At 40.4% G+C, this 8662-nt stretch overlaps 1 protein-coding gene across 1 annotated transcript; it reads right to left on the reverse strand.

The window, feature by feature from the left end:
- Positions 1 to 1893: 1893 nt before the first annotated feature.
- Positions 1894 to 8314, reverse strand: cyp24a1 (cytochrome P450, family 24, subfamily A, polypeptide 1). The gene is made up of 12 exons (XM_068712474.1): positions 7793 to 8314; positions 7423 to 7613; positions 7233 to 7326; positions 7055 to 7148; positions 6598 to 6689; positions 6187 to 6298; positions 5099 to 5244; positions 4228 to 4394; positions 3262 to 3340; positions 2769 to 2966; positions 2562 to 2673; positions 1894 to 2202 (listed from the first exon to the last, which is right to left on the reverse strand). Exons 1-11 carry the CDS (start codon positions 8048 to 8050, stop codon positions 2563 to 2565), a joined length of 1542 nt encoding a protein of 513 aa, XP_068568575.1. The 5' UTR covers positions 8051 to 8314; the 3' UTR covers positions 1894 to 2202; position 2562.
- Between the last annotated feature and the right edge of the window lie 348 nt (positions 8315 to 8662).

The raw sequence follows: 8662 nt of genomic DNA on the forward strand, positions 1-8662 counted from the left end.
GCGCCTCGGGATCCCCCAGTCAGAGCTGGCTGATGTGGCCCGGGAAAGGGAAGTTTGGGGTCCCCTGCTGGAGCTGTTGCCCCCGTGACCCGATCCCGGATAAGCGGACGAAGATGAATGAATGAATGAAGTTTATATTTTGCATTGAATTGTTGTAGAGTATAAAGTAGAGATAAATGGGAATATACAAGTGAGGCATAAGTACATCAAATTGTACTTAAAGTATTGAGCTAATCTACTTAGTTACTTTTCATCAGCGCGTCTGAGTCTTGTCCGACCGAACCGACCCACCAATGTCGGGCCCCATGCTTGTTCAGCGCTTGTTGTCTGTTACATATTTTTAAAAAGTATATGAATTGTCCAAGAGCAAAAGAAAAGTATATGAACGCTTTCACAGTTCCCATTTTGTTTCTCTTTTGTGTTTCATTGTTTTCATTATTTAGTCTGGTTCAGGAGTGTCAAAGTAATTTTAGTTCACGGGCCACATACAGCTCAATTAGATCTCATGCGGACCGGACCAGTAAAACCATTGCATAATAACAACACCTCTGTGCTTCCATTTTCTTTTAATGTAAAGAAGAACAAGTAACAATACATTCTAAAAACTTTCACAATTAGTGAAACATGATGAAAAGCCTGCGATGTCTCGCTGACCTCTCGGGTGCGACTGAAAAGCAACAACCATTCACTTACCTTCTCTGTTCTTAGTTGTTTTTGCAAGTTCTAGTGTTTTAGTATGCTGTGTCTGATTGCGGTGCAGAATATTCAATTCCTTGAGAGGTGCTGTGAACACACAAAGCACACTAGCTTCTCAATTACCTCTGTGAAGAAACAGGACCTGGTCGACTTTTTAAAGAAAATCCGACTCTGTTTATTGGTCTCCTTTTTGACAAAAAAAAAGGACATGTGGACAGGAGAAAGTGGGGCTCAAACCCTCCACTCTGATTAATGGAAGACACTCTCTACTCCCTGATGCTGTGTTCACGCCAAACGTGGAGCAACCTTTTTTTGATTTCAATTAGAAAAGGATTTGAATTCTCAATGTACCTTCAGATTTTTAAGAAACCATTATCATTTAGTAAATTACTTGATATGAGAAAAAAAAGTTGATAAAAGAGACAAGACATTAAAACTCAAAAATCGGCCCTATTTTTTTCTTTTCCTTACAGCACTTTATGCTTCCTTCAAATTAAACAGTTGAAGGAAAAAAAAATCTCATAGTTTATGTCCACACTGAGTCCAGAACGTATGACGAGAGGTCACAAGCAGACATCTACTCACTCTAAGGAGTCACAAGCCAACAGGGCTTGTGACTCCTTACATCTATCCTTGTGGGATCTGCACAGAAAATACATTATTCTAAACGCACGAGGCCACTCAACTTTGTTCTTAAGTATTTAATCAAAAGTTTCTTTATCTGGAAAAGATTTAGATTTACTTTATGTCAAAATGTACGGATTAGTTAGCATTATCCTGTAATGACTAATCCAATTTTGGACGAAGATCTGAAGAAAACAGAGCTAGTCTAATAAAGAAAAGCATGCATACATACTTAGCTAAGCTTTTAAAATATTTATTTAGCTCCATTACTAAAGCTGTAAAGACTCCAAATATCCCAAATACTTTAATACCAATTATTGTTTTAAAAAAAAAGGCAGACGTGGCTTTAATAAGTTTATGAATTTATTTATTTTATTGAATAAAACATGTCTCTACATAAAACAATGTACAATATGATAATAGCACTTTATATACACAATGAAAAATATACATGACAGTATTAATATATATATATATATATTAATGTATATATATGTATTAATGTATATATATATATATATATTAATGTATATATATATATATATATATATATATATATATATATATATATATATATATATATATATATATATATATTAAACAAGGACAAGAAATAGTTAGACATTTACATACACAGCTGCCTTGGTACAACATTCAATTTGTACATGACAACTGGTATTTTGGTCAGTCATTATTCGTCATAAGTAATAGTTTTAAATAGGTTTGAGGTATTTATGGCGTGATTACATGTATAATAATGTCTGTCTTTCATCTATTTACAGAGCAGCAATACAGGGAGTCACTGGACCATCAGGGCATCGACAACAGAGGTATCATCTTTCTGTCACTACGTCCACAAGAGTTGAATATGGAGCCTGAGAGCTGAGGGAAAGAAGAAATAATGAATTAGTGTGAATGCCACAGTGTTGAGAAATCTAGATTAAAGAAACATCAAACTTAAAGTAAGAGTTTGACATTTTGGGATGATACATATTCACTTTCTGGTGGAAAGTGAGATAACATTTGACAGACCAAGGCTAATGGTTTCCCCATGCTTCCAGTGTCAGTGCTAAGCTAAGCTAACAGGCTTTAGCTTCATAGTTAATGGACAGATGGGAGTTGTTTTAATCTTCTCGTCTAACTTTTGGCAAGAAAGAGAATAAGCACATTTATACAAGTCAAATGTTTTTTGTTTGAAAAAAAAAGCAAGAATGGAGATCTAATTAGAGAGATCTCCTTACCTCATCTCTTAATGAAGGCAACAGGAAGTTCTCTGCTGGGGACCAAAAGTCCTGAATGGATCACGTCGACCGGCTCATTATCTGTAGCCACGACCTCATAGTCTCTCACCAACTGTAAGAAACACAAGAGTTGGATTTGATAAGTCGATTAAAGCTTCAAAAACAATCGCTCCGATTGTCTATAAACTGAACTTTGTCTGATCTTACCCAGCACATGGCCAGCTGTAGCTGCAGCTCTGCCAGCCGGCGGCCGATGCACATCCTCTTTCCGATGCCAAAGGGAACGTGGGCGAAGGGGTTGATGTTGTTGTTCTCCCGCAGCCAGCGCTCAGGTTTGAACTGCTTCCAATCATCAAAGTACTCCTCGTTGGAGCCCAGTGCATGGCTGTTTATCATTAAAACCGTCTGTAAATTAAAGAAAATCACAATTATTATGAATAGGATTTTCAGTGTTCGCTAAAGAGAAATGAACTAGAGTACAGTAGATTACATATGAGTAAAGATCATGATACTGTAAATCTGATCCTGCCATGCAATTCGCCAAGTTGCACAAACTTAAACATTTGCTGCATTTGGACTTTGTACAGTATGAGAGTGTCTTTTGTAGCATGCTTCATTCAGACATCAGTCAAATGTAAATTAATACAAGAATGTAATCTGCTCATGTCAGGTGTATGTTAACAAGAACTAAGCCACTTACCCCTTTGGGAATCGCATAATCTCCCAACACAGTGTCTTTGTCCAGAGTCCTGCTGGTGAAAGGGACTGATGGCGACAACCTGTAAGCACATGGGAATACGGCCTCAGTGAAGCTATGGTAAAGCATGACACGTATATCTAAGCCGTTTAACGGGAGTTAAACGTACTCCTGTTTTTCACAGTGTAAAATGAGTTGAGATATAATCTCTAATCAGTGGTCATATACATTCCCTGTGTGATGTGGTCATGGCATTAGCCTTAAATATCATGTTAAGCAACTTGGGACTACACGAGAAGAAGGGTAGAAAGTGGTCATGCCTGCGTGTTCCATGTTATTGAGGCAGTCATGTGTGCGATTTTTGCCCCTTAATCTCCGTGGTAACCCACAGAGTGAAATCATGATGCAGCCAGCGAGTCTGACAGGAAATTAAATTGGTGAATGCTACAACCTTTTTATTACCCGACCATGAGCTGTACAGCCCGGGTATATATGGAATATTCACATCTATAGGCGTGCTTCTCGACTCTGTGCTGCATGGCTTGTGTGTCATACCAGATTTTTTATAAATCAAGACCTCATCATCATTTAATTTATGTCCTGTTACTAATTGCTGCTATGCATGTTTGCATGTGTCATAAAATCAGTGTTGCTTGGCTGTGTTTTGTTGCTTCCTTGCACAAGTAAATGTACTGAACAGTGGACATTGTTTACGTATTACCTTTGCTGTTTTCATGGTGTCTTCTGTCTGTATAATTTATATTTAACATATCGGTGGAAAATGAGCCAGCTGGCTAACACATAATGTGCCATGTCCTTATAAATAGATAAATGAAAATAGTTGGACATATACTGCTTTTAGAAGTCACTGCAGTGTATTGCCTGCTTATCATTTCTCATAATGTGATTGAAGTAGCAGCCAGGAGCTTTTTGTAGCGGTTCTGTTCTCCACACCATGTCCTACTGTACCTCATTGACTCCTTGAGGCAGGCCTTGAGGTAGGGCATGCTCTTGATGTGTTCTCCACATGGGTCCTGGCCGGGAGCAACCACCTCTCTAATCTCCTCCAGCAACTTGCTCTGGGCACGAGGGTTACGTGACAGGTTGAAAATAGCCCACAGCATACTGTTGGCGGTCTGAGAAATGTAAACACACACACAGAGACAGAGACAGAGAGAGAGAAAGAGACAGAGAGAGAGAGAAAGAAAGAAAGAAAGAGAAAGAGAGAGAGAAAAAGAAAGAAAGAAAGAAAGAAAGAAAGAGAAGAGAGAGAGAGAGAGAGAGAGAGAGAGAGAGAGAGAGAGAGAGAGAGAGAGAGAGAGAGAGAGGAGATGTCACTTATTGAGGCAGCTACTCTAAGTGCATTCCTCAGTGGGGTCCTGAAGGGAGCTGAGGAATGTTTGGGGTCCCTAAAGGGCCCCTCAGTTACATCCACATCACATTCATTTTCCGCTTTAGAAACACTGTAAATGCAGCACCTGTTTGTTTTAGAGGCTGAGCAGTTTATTTTTTTCTTTCCTTACTCAAAGGAAAATAGGTAAAAGGTAAAACATTTAAAAGGTTAATCCACGTTCATAAATATATGGTGCTGTTCAGCAGCCATGTGATCTATATTTCTTTAAGAGCATTAATTGTAAATAAATGCTGGAGACCATCTTGTGATGGGACCCTACCGGGGGGCACCTAATGGCCCCTTTGCCATTTCCTAGCCCCCTTCTGCTGGCACCATTTAAACTCGTCATATTCAACTCAGCGAGAAAGCGATTAAGCATATTTCGCAAAATATCAAACTATACCTTTAAATTAAATATGTGTCTTTGAAGTACAAAACATTGCTCACCGTCTCAACTCCTCCGATCTGTAGCTCTGTGATGGCTGCGTACAGCTCCTTCTTCGAGAGACGGCTCTGGTGTAAGATGTCCCCGATTAAGTCATCCTGATCTCTGACTGCGTTCTTCATCAGCTTCTTGTCGATATAGACTTTGGCTGAGGAAACATGAAAATAGTAAAGATGTAAAGATGTCTCATAGTGATTTGGCGTCATGTTCTTTGCTAATTTCTACATGTGATCAGGGCTACTCTTTTTCAGTACAGTTAGTTTGGAAATCCATGACAATATATATGCAAAATGCATAGTTTTTTGTGATACAGAGAATAAATAATATTACATTTTTAACTGATGCACCTACACTGAGGAACCTGATCATTTGGTTTGTTTGGAGTTGAATCAGACCTTGTGCTGAAACAATAAGTTGATTAATTAATTAAGTGAAATATTTGCAGAGTCCAGCTTCTCCAACATGAGGATTTATCTGCTTTATATCATTGTAAAAAATATTTTACGTTCAACAGTAGATCGGACAAAACAAGACATTTCAAGCCTTTGTCTTTGTACAAAATGTCCTAAGACCATTATCTGACATTTTATAGATCAAATAATAGTCCAAAAAGTGTCCAATGCACTGCAGTGTTTGTCATCCGGATCAAATTACGTCAGCATTAAAGTAATTTTCTTTGAGTTTTCCTTCCTCTGTATGATTCATGCATCAGATTGTATGCGAGTTTGGGCATGATGTCGTATCTATCATATGGGCATCCAAGAGGGCACTTCTTTTTATCTGAACAATGAGTTACAGCACAATCAGCATCATGGTCTTCCTCCACCTCCCTCCCCCTCCCGCTACTACAAATATTTGGCAGATTTTTCCCTCTTAGGTCACACAGTTTACTATGACTGTGGCTGCCGTTTACTCAGAGTGCCAAGTACACAAAACACCCTGAGGCACTCAGTTCAAACCCCCCCTCCTCCCTCTGTTCCTGTCCTCTCTATCCTCTGGCTGGAACTGAGCTCAAACTGTGATGCAACTTTGTGAAATGAGAGTGATCCGTTTTGCAGTCTAATATTCATTTGTGTGTGTGTGTTTGTACCTGTGCTGAAGATGCGGTCCCACGCTGCCGTGTGGTCCTGCCACGTTTTGGTGTTGAGGTTCTTGTGGAGCGCCACCGGTGTGACCATCATCATGCCAAACGTGCTCATCATCTACACAGACAAGACAAAGAGGGCAGAGTGTTCATATCTAATGATCTCACACTGGAATTCTTTAAGTTATCAAGATCTTCTGTTTCTTGCACCCTCTGCCCTGTGAGACCTTTGTGAGTCTCATCGCCTCCTGACTGTGGATGATACTGGTTTGACCCAGTAATTCCAGCAGTGGCCAGCTGACCTCATGCTTGAGAGGAACCTGACGAACTACGATGTTTCTACTGGCTCATCGTGTCACAGATCGTCCCAGCTGCCCTCTCCCACTGTTCACACTTCGAGTGGAGCAACGTACTTACTGTTTTCACGGCAGTGATGAAGTTCATGGCTTCCTCGTTGACTTCATCCTGCAGGAGACCAAATCTCTTGTCGTAGAGGATGAGGCAGATGGCTGAATGACAAAGAAAAGCAAAGATTGAGACTCAGAGCCTGAGATGAATTCATAGACAGATTCAGTAAGACTTGAAAATGATTTGATATTTCTATTCTTTTAGATATCACAAATCATCTACTGGTCCATTTTCTTTTATAAAGATAGAGGTCAAATAACATGGCATGTGTATAAAACTGTTATTATGGATACAGCAATAATAACTTATGTGAAAGCAAACTGTATATTTTTGAACATTTGTCCCTTTTTCTACACATTTTATAGATTAAACAATATCGAGACAATAATCATCAGATTCGTTGATAATTAAAATAATCCACTTGCAGCCCAAATTAATAATTTATGCATAAAATAGTTGAACTTACTCTCAAACGACCATTTATTCAGCTCGAAGTACAAGTCCTCGATCTTCCCACTGACGATTTTGTTTCCAATTCTGGCAACGAAGTCCAACAACACCTGCATTTACGGACAAAAAGCTGTCAGGCATGGATCATAAATACGATTATAAACACTATACGTCCGATATTTGAAGTGTCTTACCTCGTTTATTTTGCGATCGAGCTTCACCACCTCTGACGGTTTCATGAGTTTCTGCTGAAAAGCGCTCCTCACTCTCTGCCAGTCTTCCCCCTCCCTGCAAATACAACCGGCTTTAAAACAATTGTGACTCCATTAAATTAAGCTGCGTCAGTCGCAGTCAACTTCTATACGAATAAACAAGTGTACTTACAGAATGAGGAGTCCGTACGCCTCGTCTCTCAGGTCTCTGTACGCTGTCCAGGGTTTGATCGCCAGTCTCTGAGGGTAATTCCCCTCCTTCCTGTAGAGCGCCTCCAGCAAGCAAGGTGCGCCGATGTGCACCGACTTAAAGGAGCCCAGCTTCATCCGGAAAATCTTGCCAAATTTCTTATGATAATCAACCTGAGGCAAAAATTTAAAGATTCATTAATCAAAGTATTTAAATTAAAAAAGCATGCAATGTCGTTTCTATTCGTTCAAAATATTCTGTTGCGGTGTCGCCGCAACAGAATATTTTGAACGAACAAAAATAGGCTGCATTTCCTTCGTAAAAGTAGACAACGATATTAATGTTACTGTACCAGCGCCTCGTGTTGTCTTGTCAGACCTCCTTTCCGGAGGAGTTGTACCAGACTGCCGACGAGCGGCCAGTTGGTGGGTCCGGGGATCGCGTCCAGGCTGCGCGCTCTGGAGGCAACGTGCGGGCACCGCGCAGCATCCACAGCATCCTTCTCCTCCAGGACGCACACAGAGGATGTCGGTTTGAAGTGCTGCAGCCCGACGGACTTTTTCTTCAGAAACTCGACAATCTGAGGAACCTTTTGGATCTGCACCCTCATCCTCAAACTTGTAGATTTGTTTGAGGGGAGAGAAAAATGCGGAATAATTCAATGTTCAATAGCAGCTCTTTTTTTTTTTTTTAATCTTGGGGAGTTTCTCGTTTCTTGGAAGTGTCACACCCTACCGCGATATATATATACCCTTAGAGTGTTTATTCCTGACGTGCAATGGACCAATCAGCGACCGGACCTGCATGGTGTGGCAGTCGAGCCCACCATTCATTTATCCACGTTGGAAGGGTCGGACGACCCCAGATAGACCGAGGAAGTGCCCCCCCCCCCCTTTATAAATAAACACACGAGCCACATCGGAGGTGACGCGGTTCGCTTGAACCTTGTTTCAGAGCGACCCGCGATTTAAAGAAACGAAACTTTGGCAGAGCAAATACTACTGCCACACTTCTGCTCCGTGGACAAATATTTGACAGATTGCAGCCTCTGTGTGTGCGTGTTTGCTTTGTTTGTCTTTTTGAGTGTGTTCTTTGTAGAGGGGTCAAGTGGGTAACTGGGCATATTCAGGGCTTTTGGCTCTTTATTATAATTCAACATTTTATTCCTACACGTTCGTTCACATGTTACTGCCTCATCTTAGCAGAACTATTAATAGTCTCA

This window comes from Cebidichthys violaceus, unplaced genomic scaffold (assembly GCF_023349555.1).
Source record: "Cebidichthys violaceus isolate CVI_PGR_0920_01 unplaced genomic scaffold, fCebVio1.0.p SCAF_17, whole genome shotgun sequence".
In the NCBI taxonomy this organism is placed as follows: domain Eukaryota; kingdom Metazoa; phylum Chordata; class Actinopteri; order Perciformes; family Stichaeidae; genus Cebidichthys; species Cebidichthys violaceus.

Bases quoted from the DNA above. Each gene is read 5' to 3' on its own strand.
- cyp24a1 (XM_068712474.1), bottom strand. From the start codon at position 8,050: ATGAGGGTGCAGATCCAAAAGGTTCCTCAGATTGTCGAGTTTCTGAAG. The intron at 6,299-6,597 runs GTAAGTACGTTG...TTGTCTGTGTAG, and splicing joins TCATCACTGCCGTGAAAACA to ATGATGAGCACGTTTGGCAT. The intron at 2,967-3,261 runs GTAAGTGGCTTA...TTTAATTTACAG, and splicing joins ATTATGCGATTCCCAAAGGG to ACGGTTTTAATGATAAACAG.